Source organism: Bactrocera neohumeralis, chromosome 3 (assembly GCF_024586455.1).
Source record: "Bactrocera neohumeralis isolate Rockhampton chromosome 3, APGP_CSIRO_Bneo_wtdbg2-racon-allhic-juicebox.fasta_v2, whole genome shotgun sequence".
Lineage (NCBI taxonomy): Eukaryota > Metazoa > Arthropoda > Insecta > Diptera > Tephritidae > Bactrocera > Bactrocera neohumeralis.
Window position 1 is genome coordinate 75,640,129 of NC_065920.1, and position 18,786 is coordinate 75,658,914.

Consider the following 18,786-nt stretch of genomic DNA (forward strand, 5'->3'; position numbering starts at 1 on the left):
ATGCGAGGCCAGACACTTCGATAGTGATTCGCCTGGAGCTCTGGTAGCATAGTTAGGTGAACAAGTAAAGGAGAGTTAAGTTTATTTCATACCCTTGGAACTTGCAAACATTAAAGTCAGGAAAATACCTTCAGATACATAAGGTTTGTTAGTTATATGAGGTCTAGAGTGAGTTTTCATCCGATCTTTTTTATTTAGCACAAATATGCATCGTTATAAGAAAAAGGCTAACTCAAATTTATTAAGATAACTAAATGTTGGCCGAAATAGTCGATATAAAGACACACCGATATTCGAAAATCTTTATAATAGGTATATGGGAGCTAAGGAAAGTATTGTCCTTTGTAGCCCACAGACATACTACTATGAGGAAAGGAATTTCTCTGAATTTCAATTATATATCTCATACGTACTTGTAGTCTGATATTTTCGGTAAAAAGTCAACTATATATGTACACTGGGGTACACATATTCGGTACCTTGGTCCTTAACCCGTTTTGGTTGGATTTGAACCAGTTTTGATCAGAAGGTGGTACACCCCTAATGTTCTATTCTTGCAAGGTTTTGTCCTAGTACATTAATTCATTCTTCATTTGTATACTGAAAAGTGAAAGTTTGAAATAGAATTTAAAATTGTGTTATGTGGAAGCAGCACTATAGGCCGATTTCACCCATTTTCGCACTGTATCATAAAAATGTCAGATGAATGTTACGTACCAAATTTGGTTGAAATCGGTAGGGCAGTTTCGATATATGTGATTACACCTAAAAGTGGGCGGAGCCACGCCCATCGGTCATTTTTAAACCCGATTCCAATAAAGCCTGCCTGCCTCAATGTCTGGCGTATTTAGTTATTGATTTATCGCGCTTTTAGTAGGTTTTAACAGCACCGTTATATGGGGAGTGAGCTGGGTAATCTTCCGATTTCAGACATTTTCACACAGCCGGTAGAATTTGGTTATTGTAGCTTTAGTAGTTCAGGGGATATATACATTAAACTTATAACAGGGCGGAGCCACGCCCACCTTTTCAGAATTTTTTCTCTTTAGGTGCCCCTTTCTATTGCGATCCTATGTGTCACTTTTGTATCTTAATGCTTATGTTTTGTGAGCATGGGAGTGGTCCGATTACGCCCATGTATGAACTTGTTACTTTATTCCCAAGGAACGCGCATACTAAGTTTTAATTTAATAATTTACAGCTTGTACGGACGAACAGACAGGCAGTCACCGGCGTAAAATAGACAGATTTGAATGGGGGATATTAAAACAGCATTGCCAGAGTAATGAAAATTAGATAATAATTTTATATATATGCTACTCGCTCGTCGATCTAGACTTTTTGTAAATCGCATAAATCTCAATGATATTTGTAATCGTTATCAGACCGCGAAAATATAAGAGCTAGATGAACAAAGATTTCGATAAACACAAACAGTAGGAGATTTGGTTCCAATACCTGTATTGTCTATGAAAAAAAGAGGTCACAATATTATTTTTCGTCTCACTCTGAAGAAAAAAATTGTATCAAATGAAATATTAGGCGTCTTCGATTCGCCATTTCTCTGCTCTCTTGTCTCAAAATTGAAACAATATGTAAATGCAATATCAAATATTTCAAGTTAAATTCGTACAAGAGAGAGTACCACTTGTATCGCTCACAAAAAATTTTTTTGGGACTTTCTTGCAGTAGGCTCAAACTAGAGTTCCAATATATTGTATAGAATAAAATTTTGATATATTTTAGTTTAAAGAGAATAATAGAACAGTGCTCAAAGACGATGATTTAAACTCTTTGGTGTTGTGGCGTCTGTTGTATCTTGGTTAATAAAAAATAGTTATTCCAGTAGAAAGATTTTTTTATTTTAAGTGAGTGCTTGTTTCTTACGAAGCAATTGTGTGTTTAGACAATGGCGCGGTATGATTAGGCATTAAATTAATCACTTGATAAGAAATCATTATCCCCGCAATCAGCGACTGTTGCATATAGTATACTTACTATCAATGAACAACAATTATGGTAGGGAAAAATCAATCAGCTATCACTAATTAATAAATCCGTCATAATATTCCAGCGAAAGTTGCGATTTGTTGTTATTCCGCGAATAAATTTTGTTGACTACGTGCTCTCAAATACTCACACACATTCAAACATTCGTAAGCTTAGCGGCGAGTAGCAGCCCTTAGTCCACAACTATGCATTTAAACGCGTATAAAACCGTTAAAGTTAAGCGCTCGTAAGATTAGTTGTATTTGACAGCGCATGCTGCTCAGAAGTAGTACTTAGAGAGTGAGCTTAGCGCAATTACACATACATACATACAAACTTGCATGCGTGCCTAAGATGATGAAATTCTGCGGTGTTTTTCTATTTTTATGGGTTTGCCTGGTATGAAAGGCTTTTAAATTATTTTATATTTATTACTTATTAATTCATCTCATTATTTATTTTTTTATTATTCAGGCAGTTGAGGCACGTCCACAGGACATTGTCATACATACCTCGGTGAGCGCAACAGCGGTTGCATCGGTGGATCAGGCCAGCAATGTGCGTACTTTCACCAATGTTGCCACTGCAAGTGCCGTGCAAAACAATGTCTATCATATTTTACTGCCACAAGGATAATTAAATACTGCTTTTAGTATTATATTTAAGAGGGAAAGAGAAAAGAAATATTTTCTTTTTAGATTTTATTTTTTTTTAGCAAATATTATGGTTCAAAATACTTAATTTATTATTAAAACTAATAATGAAAATACTTTGAAAAAACAAATTGTTTTATTTATTTTTTATTTGCTACACAAGTCACAAAAGTTTATGTATATAGTACATCTATGTATATACATATTTATGTATGAATAACACATAAATTTGTGCTACTAAACACAATTTAGAGCTGCTGAGTTTGCTGACCCACATATGACCTCGTTAAATTAATTGAAGGTGGTATTTTATTGCGGCAATACATTTGCACATTGAGCTTAGAGGCAGCTATTCGCATAAAAGTGCATATGCACGCGAATCTAGATGTGTGCGGAGCAAGTGTAGGGGTGTGTGTTGGCATTTATATGTTCAAATGTGTATGTGTGTGTATGAATATTTGTAGAAACTTTTCAAGGCACAATATCAAGTTCATTGCTTATGTACAAGCTCCAACTGCAGCGTATTAAGTATTAAGCTTCAATTGAGCTAAGAAAATTCGCGTTGTCAATTGAGCTAAGCAAACGGAGCGGAACGATTCTTAAGCGTGGGTGACTTAGCTAATTTATATAGCAGCTATATGTATGCACGCATTTAAATACATATGTACGTACATATGTAGAAGTTCATGCCGAAATGTGTTATTGTCTTGCATCAACCGGAGAGGGTGTAACATCGTGTTTCAAGTTCAATGCCCGAATCAATTGAATTGTAAAATGCGAATTTAGCATATGTGCTGTTCGTGGGGGTGTAGTTGTGGCATGCAAAAATGTTCAAGAAGAAGATAAATTTTAGGAAATAAATTAATTGATAAATATATAAAAAATATGTTGTTGATGAATTTCGAAGTTGTTATGTAAGCAACTGTGACAAATCGCTTAGCAAATAGAAAAATATCTTGATAAAATGTCAGTAAACAAAAATATATCATATAAAGTGGTAATATACTATATATCAATAATATATCATCCAAGTATTCCACTAATGTTATATGATCAAATTTAATCCGGACTGACCCCAAAAAATTTCGCATATTTTAATAACAATTTTTAATATCTTTATTATATTACCTTCAATATAAGCTCCTTTTGAGCCAATTTCAGCATGCCAAGGCTTAATCCCATTTTTCATACACTTGTTAGTAGCCTCGGTTGGGATGACCTTCAGTGCGTATCACTCTTAATCTCTCTCTTGCCTCACCTTCCTCGAAGCGGATTTTTCACTATCGATAACAGAAAAAATCACAGCGTGCAACATTTGGTGAATACGATAGTTGAGCGATGATTCTTATTTATTTCTTTGGAGATGGACGATGCATTGCTTAGTGAAAAGTCTTCGAATTTTTTGCTCACAATATCGGATGATTACGACGAATTTCTTCACGTAGACTCAAGCATGTAGTATTCATTATTGACCCTTTGAACCTTTGACGAAATTAATGGTGTCGTGTGATTGACAGTAATTAAAGAAAACGATGAACATCAAAATGATTTTTTACCGACTTTCACGTGGTTTTTCGATTTCGGCTCATTTTTGGGTGGCAATTCGATACATCGTTAGATAGTTTCGTTGTCATACTCATAAACTCCCGTTTCATGATTTTGTTTTAGCGGCAAAAGACCTTCCTAAAGTAAGTTGAAGGAATGCTAACGGTGTGACAGTCCTTGGCCGGATAAAAATTGGGCGTGTTTCGGTTACATAGACCCAACTGTCGCGGGAACGGCCCTCTATCTTGACTCCAGTATGGATACGTTTGATGAATGTGTGGTCCTAAACTGCCTTGTCAGGCATATCTTTTGTGACATCGTGCTCTAATTTTAGTCTTTTGGCACAAGCCTTGCATTGACATATGGAAATGAAAGTTCATACTATCATAAAAAATGTTGTACAATCTAGGAAAAACAAGAAAATGTATTAACATCAGTTGCACTGAAGCTATAATACTCTTTACAAACACGTACGAAGTCTTACTTTTAAGAACTTCATGCCGATCGTACAGTTTATGCGCTATATTCTACAAAAATCCAATATGAACAATTTCTTTAGAGACGGCTTTAGACAATAATCACAGCCAACTATTGGAAAGATCTCTCGTCCAGGGAAACTTTTTTTCCATATAAGGACTTGACCCGATCATTCAGTTTATATGACCGATATATACCATAACAATCCTCTCTAAACAATTTTTCGGAGAATGCAATACTGCTTTAGACAGTAGTCCCGGCCAAGTTTTCAGATCGATATCTCAAAAACTGAGACGCGAGTTTGTTAATCGACTCAACCCCTCATGCGGATCATTTATTTAAATACATATGTACAAGTACTTTATAAGGTCTTCAATGTTTCCTTCTAGCTATTACAAACTTCGTGGTAAGCTTTATATACCCCCTCACGGTGTAAAAATTTGAACGATCCGGTTTGCGCCTGTAGTTGAAATGAACCAGTCCGAATTAAATATGATCTCATGGTATTTTAAATATGCAGACATGCTACTAACCAAATATGTACCTATTTATAAATATAAATTAAATTAGCATGTACATTCCCACTTAGTTCATGTTCCAACTAATTAGGGGTTTCACTAGTACTGCCAACTGTAGCCCGCTGCACGCTCCTAAGCATACACATGTTCAAATATAATTATACGTATGCCAAGCACGTGTTGAATACATTCCCTCTAGACTCGTATAGATCTACACGAGACTCATTTGCAAATAGCTCAGCTGTATATTTGATCCAGCTGGAAAAAGGCAACTTATTGAATTCCAAACACAATATGCTGAAAATTATATTAAATATTTAAGTGAAAGCTGCTGGAGATATGCATACAGTAGAAATTATTGGTTTTAAAATAAATTTTGTTCGATAAAATTAAAATGTTTTACTGTTGAATAGCTAAAATAGCAAATAGCTAATATAAAATTGTTAAAATTGCATTATTTTTCTTTTATGGCATATTCCAAGCAGAAATTTGCCATAAGTCAGTGTGTAGAGTTAAACTTCCAACGCAAATATCGCGATGAACGTATAGCTATACTAACCGATAGCCAAGCGGCTCTTAAAGCGATTTCAGCATACGAGATCAAATCGCTATTGGTGCAGAAGTGTATGGAACGACTGAATAGTCTATCAGAACGTAACCAGGTGCACCTTTTTTGGGTGCCTGGGCACAAAGGTATAGCCGGAAATGAACTGGCTGATGAGCTTGCCCGGCCCGCAGCATCCACCAGCATGGAGAGACCGCAACCTTTCATTGCGGTTAGACTCCACATCATAAAGAAGCTCTATAATGAAACAGTGGTTTGGGAGAAGCATTGGCACCTACTCCTAGGCATGTGCCATGCCAAGTTGCTAATAGAATATTACAACCTTAAAAGGTTTAAATATGTAAACAACCTCCCAAGAGAAAAACTCAGGCTACTTTTCGTTCAAGAAATGCTTTTTCAACATAGATGCGAATTGAATGTTCTGCAACTTGCAGTCTGAAGCACCAGAACAGCTGCTAATAAACTGCACTGCGGTCTGTAGACGCAGGACAAAGGCCCTTGGATCCATGTTTCCAAAAAGGGGTCACATCGCCTCAAAAGCACCTGACAGTATATTTAATTTATAAATTTTCTGAGGCTAGTTGAGACGTTGTGACTTAGGAGAGGGCACAATAGACCCTAAGTCGCGGTGCAATCTTTACTTACTTATCTAACCTAATCTAGTAGAACTTAAAGTTTAATTGCGACTTTACTTTGCTTCAAATGAAACATAAAATTTTCCTATAGGGTACATTACTTATCTATATGCATGCGGATAAGTAATTGCTTCGCTGTCACTTTCGATTAATAGCCGCATAGAAAATTTCGAACTGTTATTCTAAGATTTTAGGGGAGATTTAATAGAAATATTCCAATTAATAGACATAATAAAATTCTAAAAAATATAAAAACTTCAGCCTAAAACCAGCAAGTTTTTAAATTCTAAATTATTATATCAAAACTTTATGCTTGCTATCAAATTATAAGCTAAGTGTTATAGCTTTGCTTCTGCATTACGGCACTTACCTACGACGCCAAGGGAATTGATAATGGCGGATGAACAGTAAACTCGATTTCGTGCTACATTTTACAACTTGTAGAATCTTTACTACACATTTTTAAAACTTACATATATACATATGCGTATGTGTATTTTTGTCTCTAGAGCTGAGTCAACACGTTCTTACTTAGAATGTGTTAACACACAATTGATGCAGCTTACATCTTTCTGCGCTGTCATATCCAGTTGATGCCACAGGAAGCAGCCTTCGTGTCTTCCTGATGTTTTCCTATTTATATTTATGACCTGTTACATTGCTAACATTAAGAGGAGAAAGTAGGAAGCATCGAAGAAAAAGATAAGTCGTTGGTGCTGTTATTTTTATCTAAACATATTTTTCACTTCCACACTTAAGTTGATTCGGTGGCGCAACAACCAACCACCTGATGCTTCGTGCCGCCTGACAAATGTTATCGAAGTAATAATTTAGCGCCGGTAATTTAGCGGAAATTTGCAGTGGCTCTTATCATAACGGTTGTGTGAGTGGCATTCAATTTCAAAGAGAAGTAACAAGGCTCTTAAAAGCTCGTAAAATGAAAGCTTCAGTTACAATAATGCTTGTAGATTGAAAGTTACGAAAATCATAATAAATCTTTGCATAAAAAGTTTGAAAATTTTTAAAAATGTAAAGGGAGTACAGAAAGGCATAAGTGTGTGTTAAATGGTGGATGGAATTCGGAAGTTAAAATTTAATGCTGAATAAGGAAAGGTGGTGAAATGGGTAAAAGACCTTAGGCTAAGCGCTTAGTGGAGTGAGGCGTTAATAAACTTTAAGAAGAAAACGTTTACTAAGGGTTTTATATGAGCTTCTATGCTATATACTTACATTTTTTAATTTATTTTATTATGAGAAAGAAAATTAAAGCTTGTTGTGACTCGGATGTCATAGATTTGTAGATCTTTTGGTACGGGTCCAACATTTGCGCGCTACGTACCCAAAAGATTAACCAATAATGGCCATATCAAGGAGCGCTGTGGTATTCGTGGTGGGAGAGAGACTCCGTCGTCGAATCCGAATCCCTGTGGATAAACGTCTAGCCGCAATCCAATCCATCAGAGGGAAGTTCTTCAATATATCGCTGATTTACGCCCACACCCCGACGGGAAATTCATCCTCCATGAAGAAACATTCCCAAATGGGTTGAAGCTTATTTACTTCACCCGAAACATGGTTATCTGTAGTACTAGATTTCAGTATTAAAAATTCATCAAGTTACCTGACTGTTTCCGGATCGAAAAGTCACAAACCAGATCGATCATATTGTGATAGACAGAAGACACGTCTTTAGTGTTTTAGACGTGCGTACGCTCCGAGGTCCTAATATCGACTCGGACTACTATCTTGCTGCAGCCAAGACTCGCACGCGCCTCTGTGCAGCAAAAAACGCACGTCAACAAACACAAGGAAGGTTCGACATCGAGAAACTGCAATCACAACAGACTGCGGAACGATTTTGAGTTCGACTTGCACTTCTGCTCTTTGAGAGCACTCATCATCAACAAGGCATAAGGGAACTGTGGGGTGGTATTTCAAGCTCCTTACGTACAGCTGCAAACAAAACCATTGGTTTTCGGAAAAGGAAAGAGAACAGCTGGTACGACGAGGAGTGCCGTGTCGCAGCGGAGAAAAAAAAGACGCAACGTTATGATCGACCACAATACATCTGGGATGGATTAGATACCGAGGGTTGATGAGGGAAGCGAGACGAATTTGCAGACAAATTGTTAGTATTCATGGTCTTTTGCGCATTTGAAATGGCGAATACCGCAGTCGATGGAAGGATGAGCTATACGAGATATACGACCGCATTGTCATAGTTCAGCGAATTAAGAGACAGCAGCTACGCTGGCGAAATAATGTCGTCCATCACCGCAGCTCTGAGAATATTCGACGCGGTACCCGCCGTGGGAAGCAGATGAAAAGGAAGACCTCCATTCCGTTGGAAAAACTGGGTGGTGAAGGACCTGGTTACACTTGGAATTTCAAATTGGCGCCAAACAGTGAATAAGAAGAATGACTGGCGCTGTTTTAAATTCGACTATAACCGCTTAAGCGGTGTCTACACCAATAAAGAAGAAGAAGTAAAGCCTTCACACGAACATTACCAAAAAAATTCTCTATTTGGTTTGTGGGCACACTCGAAATGGACCCCTTCGTGCCAAACTTGATCAGCTAGTATGTAATGCCCCCTTATAACTAATCAAAAATAGGTTTAGAGTTTTAGTAATTCATATTTTATTCGCAGCAAAAATGAAGTAAGCTTAGAAGCAGCTTTTTGTAAGCTCCATACACTTAACGGTAATAGGTTGGCTTATATATTCGATAGGCGCGCAGTTTAAAAAGCCTTACATTTATTGGTTATGCTATGTATTAAGTTTGTTGTGTAATCAATGCGAATCGGCACAAATTCCAGTCGCATGTGCAAAATACGGTAACGTCTGAGCTATCTGCTAACAGCTTATGTAATTATTAGTTAATTATAATTGATTATGTAGCGATCTTATATGATTATATATAACATTAATTTTAGTTTATTATATATCGTTCTGCATATTAAATATATCTAAATAAACTAACGACTTAGTAGGTTATATGTTTTAGTTATATTATTACGCTTTCGAAGCTTACTTAATTTATAAAAAAGAAACATTGACAGACGATGCTTGTTATAAGAAAATTAAGAATACATATACATATATTTTAATTTTGCGATTTAATTTCAATACATTTTACAGCTAATAAGGTTTGACGTATATTTTTTCTTTAAATTTACACATTTAAGCTAATTTGGTTTCAGAATTTGACGCTTTCTTTCCATGCGCATCGCTCACGATGCCATCGCATAAAATTGTTTTTTGTTTTTTTGTAACGATAATTTTTAATATTTCCATAATTTTGCTAGCTAAATGAGATAAATGTTTTATTAGCTAATTAGCTTTTAATTCATTAAATTTATTATTTTATTTATTTGTAAGTATAAATTGAGAGCCGTTGTGTTTGCTCTCACACTATTAGAGCTACTCCTGGAGGTATTCCTTATTTAAGGTTTAATCAAAATACCTTTTTCACCACTTTCTTTTGTTTTTTTTCAATTAATTAATTACAAATAATTCACAGTAAATTTAGCATATTTTCCACAGCATAGTTGCACTTTTTTGTTAATTATATGTTACATACATATGCAAAAATACTGCTTTGTTTATTACTAATTTTTAAGCAAATTCGTCAGTTGCTTTATGCATAACCTCAAGTGAGCAAATGTTTTTCTTTACAATTTATGGTACTCCAGTTAAAACACTTTTGGTTCATAATTAATTTTTTATAATTTTTTTCGGCTAATATTACTAAAGAAAATAAGATGTTGGTAATTTACTTACGACGAATTCTTACAATACCTTTTTATGTTTAAGGTGTTATTAATAATTTTTTTATTGAAGTGTCGCAGGCAATCAGTTCAAAAATTTACAAAATTATAACAATTTATAAAAATTAGATAGCTAAAAAAATAGGTTGTTATACGCCCGCAACATTTAAGGTAACAATCGATTAACAGTGGACGTGGCGCCATCCCATAACTAGTTTTAATGTTAATGTAAGCGAAACTGCTCCAGCAAAAACAACCAAGCTTGGTGTAGAGAAGTTCTTTTAACACTACTTCATATGCTGTGAAAAAGGGAAAATTCGGATAATAACCACGGATAATACCCACTCTTCATATAACGGCTTTGTTGAAAACTACTAAAATAGCAATAACTCTAAACTCCAAATACCGTAAATTCGGTAGATGCATTGAATTTCCCAAAGGACATTATGCTATCAATAATTTTCTGCTAAGGGGGAGATATTTCAAATGATAAGATGACTACACCTCGACTTCCTCCATACAGTTTTTACAAAGAGTGTCCGATAGAATATTTATATTTATTGGACTGTGTCCAGTCAGAACACCTCTATGACCTCTTACGGTTCAGTCTGGGCCAGAACGATCTCGTAGTCGAACAAGTTCTGGTCGTTTACCAGCGCCAGCTGAACTCATTGAAGGTCCAATGCAGAAACGCAAGCAGACATCGGAGAACCGACCTGACTCCAAACTCCTCCCTAGCCAACTCATTGGCTTTACTGTTTCCAGAGACTCCGCTGTTACAGCTATTGTGGCATATCCGAAGCAAATTAGAAATATAGTTTGATGGAAGTAAATGGCATTGGTATGTACACTATGTCAATGGACTTTTCCATATTTTAGAAGTCAAAGAGCAATAATCTTTGATAGAACATGATATAGCTATTTTGAAAATGCCTCACCATCAAAATGGTATAATGAGCAATATATCTTTGATAGAACATGATATAGCTATTTTGAAAATGCCTCACCATTTTTAGGTTAAATCCTATATCTCAGGAACTACCTGACAAATTTCTACCAAATTTGGTCTGTAAGTTTGCCCAATCAATCATACCACACCTATTCACACCCTTTGAAAATGCGCGAAATCGGATGACAACCACAGTAAAAACTTTTAAACTCCAACTGATTTTTTCAATTTACATTATAGAAATCAAACCTCGTGGAATTATCGGAATAAAACTCTTCACAAAAAACGCCCCCAAGGTATTTGATCTTACGCCCAAAAATTCATGAAAAAATTGGAAAAATTCCTGAATTCCATCATACGGAAACCCCAGTGCATTTGGCTGAACATGTCGGTAAGTCTGACAGATTTAGTATTGAAATTCGGGAAGAATATTTTTGTGATAACAGCATGTTTTTTGCTTAAAATTGGTAAAATCGGTTCAATACTCTCACATACCTAATATAAATATTTTCGCACTTCCTTTTGACTTTACGGCGTATCTATCGGTCAATTGGTTAAGAATCTTGATGAAGTTCAAAAATAATCTCTTTCTCATAACAGTGTCTTGATTAACATGCACTAAATTAGCGCAATTGTTCCCTCAGGCCCCATATACCTAATATACAGATTTCTATAGATCCGTCTGTTTTTATACCTTGTATGGTATGGTATATTGGTCAATCTGTGAGGTTGCTTAATGAAATGCAGATAGCACCTCTTTTTGGTAATTATATATTGTAATACCAAAACTGGACAAAATCGTGTCAAAATGTTTCCTAGTCCACATATAGCTTATATAGGTGTTATATAAAAATTTTAAATTTACGGGTAGCTTTACTATATGCTGTATCTATCGGTGAATATGTAAGATATCTTAGCAAAATTAAATGAAAATGAAAAATTGGATATACTGTAGTTTAACCTCAGAAATGGGCGATATCGATCCACGAATTACCCCAGCTCCCTAATACTACATACATTATGACAAAAAAAAAAACACCTGGAAATTGTAAAAAAGGCTTACGGTGATTCAGTTTTATCAAAAACCCAAGCTTACGAGTGATACAAAGCCTTCAGAGACGGCCGAAAGATCGTTAAAGGCACACCTCGTTCTGGACAACCTTCGACCTCTTAAACTGATGAAAATATTTGAAAAGTGAAGCTTGAAAATCGTCTCGCGGGTCCGTTCGAATAATTTTGGTGGATATTTCGGGTATGAAACGCCCTGCTTCTCGTCTCGTCCCCATAAAGCTGAATATTTTTTCAATACTATTATGATCGAATACCTGAAGGCATCCCCACGGCTTTGATTCGAGCAAGTTGCGAGAGTATAAGTGTTCGTATAAACTGTGAAAATTTTAACAAATTTGCTCAACACTTCTACATATATACATATACACAGATATATGAAAGAGAGCTTGGAGTTAAGCAAAAACACAATTTTTTTAGGGCATAATAAATTCAAAAGCTTATTGCTTATTATGGTTTTACATATCTTTTACTACTACACATATCAATAGTTAGCGTTTCAGGTAATTTCAGTAATTTAATTTTTTAGTTAACAGCATTTTATTTGTGTAAACAGAGCCGCTCTATGTTGACGAGTCATCAACAATGTCAATTAAAAAATATGCTTTTGTAAATATTTATGTATTTCTTTTTGCGCATTTTGTGGAATTATGTGCTTTACACAGCTTTCTTTTACTATAGGAGTGGTGCTCCCAGGCGTATGAGTGACTTTTGTTGATTATGTTTGTATCAGCAATTTTTTTTTTGTTCAAAAATTGCAAAAAATATAACGGTAGAAGGTATGTAGTTGCATTTATTTGATTTAGAAGCTACACAAGGTTACTTAGAGATAAACTTTCTACAATAAATTTGCACATTGAAATTGAAACTCACAGTTGTTCAGATACGCAGTTGCTTACAATACAGGCATGCATTTATAACTATTTTACAACGATATATCAAACTATAGTTTGACTTTTATTATTCATCACATTTATAATTTTGATATTTACTTTTTATATTTTTTGTAATTATTTATATTTTTTTAACATTTAACATTAATTTCAGCGAACTTTAATAATATCCTTAACAGACATAATTACGTTATAAGAAATTAAATTTAATAAATACGTATATTAGGGCGGGTAAAAAAACGATTATTTTTGTTTGCTTGATAAGCTGATAAATCGGTTCTTAGACACCTCTGAGAAAGTCTCCTTTTTTAAGCATTAAATTTTCTATAAAATCTATGACACGAGCTATTTATTCAAGTAGTTGAAAGCGTACTACGAATTTTTCTATGCCAATAAGAAAAAAATCTAAGGCTGCAAGGCGGAGCAGCTTCCCGTTACAATTAAGAGCTAATAACTTACACTTGACGGGACTTATTTAGTGGTGTCAAAGAATCTATTTTATGAGTACCAAGCGAATAACAAATATTCGTTTTTACCCACCCTTACTTATATACCACATTAGCACATATGTATATTTCGACTTTATAAAACAGTCATACATATATATATATATATTTTATATCTTCTTCTAATTTTATTACACTTACCAATATTTTGTTTTTGTATAACTGCAAATTTCTTAGTTCACAATTTTCCTAACTACTTTATTTCATTATTCAAGGTACACACGACATTTCCTCTTCAATAAAGTAGATTAAGAAACATGTTCTATAATCACTTTATAAAAGATGCAAAAACAGTTTGTTTATCAAAAACAACAAAATTACATAAATTTGAAATAAAAGTCTTATTCGTTTAATAATTTTTTTATCTAAATAATTTTCCTTTGATACTTATGTGTATATTTACAGCGTATAAGTGCCGCATTGTATTGATAAATGCACTTAAAATTAATTTTTTTTTAAAAAAAATCCACTAATTGCTGTTCTCAGATATGTTCAAATGCTATCGAAGATACGTTTTTTGTGTGTAAAGTAAGCTAAGCAATAAATCAATTAAGATGTGTATGTCAGTATTAGTACAATAAAACCAAATTCAGTCTCAGAAGAGTCAAGTATAGCTCGATGAAGTTGGAGTGTCTATAAATTCTCGTTAGGTACATTGGTAAATACATATAATTATTATATAATATTTAAAGCGTTATATTTACAACAGCTTTATTGTTCGTAACAAATAAAATATTTATAACATTTTATGCGAATAATGTAAAAAACTAATTACTCACACTAACACAATTTTATGTATGGAAAATTATTTCTAAGCTAAACGTAATTGGGTTGGATTTATTATTATTATTGGTGTATATATGTACTCGTATATATGTATTGTACATATAATAATTTAAATTGGGTTATATACTATGTGCTGCAAAGAAAAAAATAAAATTGGAAACCATTCCTGCCAAGAAATACTTGCTTATTCAAGTTAACTGATAGTCTTCATATCCCACATCAAGGGTTATTGCACCATAAAGCAAAGACCCAGTATACTAGAAAGCGAACTGAAAAATGTGCACAAAGAATATTTAATTTTTATGAACACATGTATATTCAACATCAATTAGCTCATATGACTATATCCCACTTATCCTTCGACTCTTAATAGTAGTCTTAAAGGCTTTATACATACATATATACCTTAATTTATTAATATCGTCTTGTGAAACTTGGAAACATGTCATTCACCAACTGATACAAAAAATGAGTATAGGAGACACAAATCGGAGCCCCCGGTTAAAGAAAACACCCGTAAACTTTAAAAACTTGGTTTCTATTCCGGTGTAATAGAATTTAAATTCGAGTCAATACTTAATTGTAGCGAAAATGTCACAAACATCAAGTGATTCCCACTCTAACATTCCTTTTCGAAAAAAATATGAAAATTTATTCGAAAGGTTTCAAGGTTTAGTAAAAGTTATACGAGGAGCTATCTAAATCTGCATTCTTCAAAATGTCCAAGTAGTTGCCTCGAAATGAACTAAGGAATCTGATTTTGAAGAAACAATTTTGTGGAAATTTTTCACGAAGATTTAATAAACTGTGTTATTTTTTTAATGAGAAACTGGAACAAAAGAAATATAATAATGGAAATTCCTGTACGATGTCCACGATTGTGGCCGCAATTTTGGTCTAAAACAAAGATTATTAATCTGTAGGAAAGTCGTTGTTGCGCTATGGAATTCGACAAAATGGCGGCGGTTTCAACAAAAAGTATCAATTTTGGTAAATTTTTCGATAGTTTTTCGTAGCAAAAAATACGAAGATTTCAAGAAAAAAACAAGCTTCCCAAAGAATAGACAAATGACGTTTAAAATATAGAGATTAATGCCATTCTCTCTATATTGAAGCTAGATATCTTCAAAACTCTTCCATTGAGAGTGAAAACCGTTTTGAAAAACACCATTCTGAGAAAAACGCGTTTAAAAATTGGAGTCACTATGTTCCCCACTTTGTTGCTTTTTTTACAAGAAACACTGTAGCGACCGTGATAATTTGAATTTCTATGTCAAAATTTTAGAGAATGTTTACTACAGTGTATACTATCCGATAATGCAACAAAAAAATCGATTTTTTTTTTCGAAAATTTCACACTGAGACGATCCCTTGAGTATTTCTAACTGAAAAGTCAAATTTAATGGTAAATGAATATAAATGAGACAAAGAGTGCTAAACTGTGTAGAAACATTATTAAGAGAAAAATTTACTTTAACAAATCTAATGGGTACGGATATTTCAAGCCATTTCATTTTAAATTTCATAAATTGCAATTATTCCATGAACGGGGTATGTTAGGTTTGCCTTGATGAAAAAACGCCGCCTCCAATGAAAAAGAAACCACAGCCTCGGATAAGAGACGCTCCTTCTGATAACGACTAGGTGCAACTGAAGTTAACGTTTTTTCTGAGTTTACGACTTGATTTATTATAAGCATTACTAAAGAGTCTTACGATGACGGCAGAAGTTGATAAAGGTGTATGTAGCTTAATAATATATATATATTTTTTTAATCTGGAAAGCGTTAAAAGCTGCTGAGTCGACAGTCCAAATTTTTAAAATTGCAGTTATATTTGCGGTTTAGGATTATTTGGATTAACATGTGTTATTTATTTTTTATTATACAATTTTAATTCGATTTTTCTTAAAAAAATTAATGTTTCAATTTTTTGAAAATTTTATTTTTAGTTAATATTTAAGGGGTCACAAAATTAAAAGAGAATTTTAATTTAAATATTACTTCAATTGTCTTTTTAATGCATTACTTGCAACCCTGGTGTGACCTGCATTTAAAATTAAAATCAGTGAAACACTTTTTGTGTGGAATGATGTAGCGATCTGCCTAAATTGATTATGGATATGTACAAATAAATATTCCTCAAAAGGCGTTGCCATATGATAGAAAATTACGTATTAATGATTATGCTTCATATTTTGAAGCATAATGATGCGTTTTTTTATATACAAATATGAATTCAAGGTGTCATACATTTTATGCGAAATTTTTCACACACAATTGTAACGCTATTTCGTGCGTAGAAAGCCGATTTTTATAAACCAAACCACATAAAAAAGAAAAACGAAATTATATATTTTTAAAATACTAAATTTATTAGAAAATTATATATAGTTACTTGCTAGCATAAACTAATTAAAAATACATGCTTCAAGATCATTGGAATGCTTTAGATCTCAAGCAAAATAAGTATGTATGTATAAATGTAATTGTCGATGAATAAATGCGCTTGCAGCTTAACTAGCAATTAGCAAAATAAATGCAAACTTAAGAGTAACACAGTAAATTGGGCGCTAAAAACTATAGAAACTAGTTGGTGTAGTTGAAAAATCAGGAAACATATGTTACAAAAGTCAAATGATTGAAAAGCTAATTACAAAGTGAGTACACAAAATACAGCAATAAATCAGTGCAAATGTCGAGGTGAAAGGCGATAGCTGAATGCTGAGAGGAGTGGAGCGAAGGTCGGCTTGTTCACTTTTTATCACAATTACGTATGAAAAATTTCTTTATCTGCTAGAAACCGCTACGCCCGCCGCCACTGCGTCCCGAGCCAGCCGCACCACCGCCGCTTGAGCCGAATGCGCTTTGCGGCACGAGTATGCGGGGCAAAGTCAACGAACGTTTGGGTATGCAATGCTTGAGTGGCGAAAATGGTTGCGAACGCAATTGCTCTTCGGAAGTGCTCAGTTTGCAGTCTCTTTCTGCGGGCTCCGCCACTGTGCCGCTGGTAGGCGTTGGGACTTCCGGCTGTGGTAGCGCCACCATTTTCGCGCAATCACACGCACCGTCAAGTTGATCGCTAGCAGCAGACTGTGTGGCATGCTGTTCGTTAGGCGTCACCAATTTCATGCAATCACACTCTTCTTCTTCAACTGCATAGTCGTCCATGTCGGCATCGAAGGAGGCAATCGGCGCCGTAGCTGCAATAACGGCGAGCGTAGCGTTGGAGCCACCAAATGGTGGCCATTGTCACGCGTATGACTGTGCAGTCTGCGGCATAACACCGTGTGTGTAGGGTGCAACGCCAACACCACCGGCGCCATGCGCATCGAGTCCGTTGCCGGTGCTGCCGCCACGTTCCACCAGATTTTTGAGACGACCACGTAACTCTTCCAGACTCTTCGACTTGGCTTTATTGATACGTTTATATTTGACATCTTTGGGTTTGGTCACCGATCGATGGTTGGACATGACGCGATTGTAGTTCGTTACCTGCGATTTAACGCCAGGCGAACTGCCATCGACATCAGCACCCGCCAAAGCGTTGACCCGCTCAGTAGTCGGTGTGGCAGCCGTGGTGCGCAGCTGCGGCACCGTGACACTGTACGCCGTGTAGCCGTCCTTCGTCGGTGACTCGAGGGGTTTGGAAATGCTGAGTTGCCGTTGCGGTGATGGAGGTGTGATGCGTATGTTCTCTTTGGTACGCTCCACTTCAGTGCCGTTGGTTTGATGTAATGTGGTATGTGTTGAAGCGTGCGCCGGTGCATGTGAAGAGTTGCTATCTATTTGTCCCTCCGTGGAGCTCGAACTCAGCGCCTTCTCCGAGCGTGTGCGGAACTTATCACGTTTCTCTGCCACATCAGATGTTGGTTCTGGATCTTCCTCCACTGAGTAGACGGTCTCCAATATTTCGGGGCGGCGCAAATAGCAATTGTTGCGACGCACGGCACTGTACTTCAAATTCGTCTCGATGGCATCGGAGATGGAGCGCACAATAGTTATGCCATCGCTGCCGCACTGTGTGGCATTGGAGCCGAAGCCAGCACCTGAACCGCCACCGCTGCTGCGTCGCCTTGCTCGAAGCGGCATATTACTGCTATCCGAGTCGATATCTTCCAGCACCACAGCCGAGTCGGAGTCGTTCAGTGAATCCAGCTCCGTGGTGAAGTTCGCCTCGACAGCATCCAGGCCGTGATCGGACAGACGATTCGACAGTGTATCGATAATCTTCTGCTGTCGCTGTATAGTGAACTCGCGATGGCAAAGCAGGCTCCCAATCTGCTTTTGTCTACGTTTTAAACGCGACTCCAGCAGGAGAAGTTGTGAGGTCAGCGCGTTCAACTGATCCGACTTCTCCATCTGGTAGTGATAGTGCTGCTGCATCTGCGGAACAAAAGAATGCATTTCATTAATGTCATTTCGGGGCAAAAGT

At 35.7% G+C, this 18,786-nt stretch overlaps 1 protein-coding gene and 1 long non-coding RNA gene across 7 annotated transcripts in view; one reads left to right on the forward strand and one right to left on the reverse strand.

The window, feature by feature from the left end:
* The first annotated feature begins 2,114 nt into the window (after nucleotides 1–2,114).
* Nucleotides 2,115–2,773, forward strand: LOC126752015 (uncharacterized). The gene is made up of 2 exons (XR_007665952.1): nucleotides 2,115–2,388; nucleotides 2,464–2,773. It is a non-coding gene; the product is annotated as an uncharacterized LOC126752015 (long non-coding RNA).
* A 13,927-nt stretch (nucleotides 2,774–16,700) lies between these two features.
* LOC126751978 (uncharacterized) overlaps nucleotides 16,701–18,786 on the reverse strand; it is a 180,444-nt gene continuing 178,358 nt past the window's right edge. For all 6 annotated transcript variants that reach the window (XM_050462488.1, XM_050462490.1, XM_050462492.1 and 3 more), the window contains one exon: nucleotides 16,701–18,737. In XM_050462488.1, coding sequence (XP_050318445.1) covers nucleotides 17,604–18,737 — 1,134 coding nt within the window. In that variant the 3' untranslated portion in view covers nucleotides 16,701–17,603. The remainder of the gene's footprint in view (nucleotides 18,738–18,786) is intronic.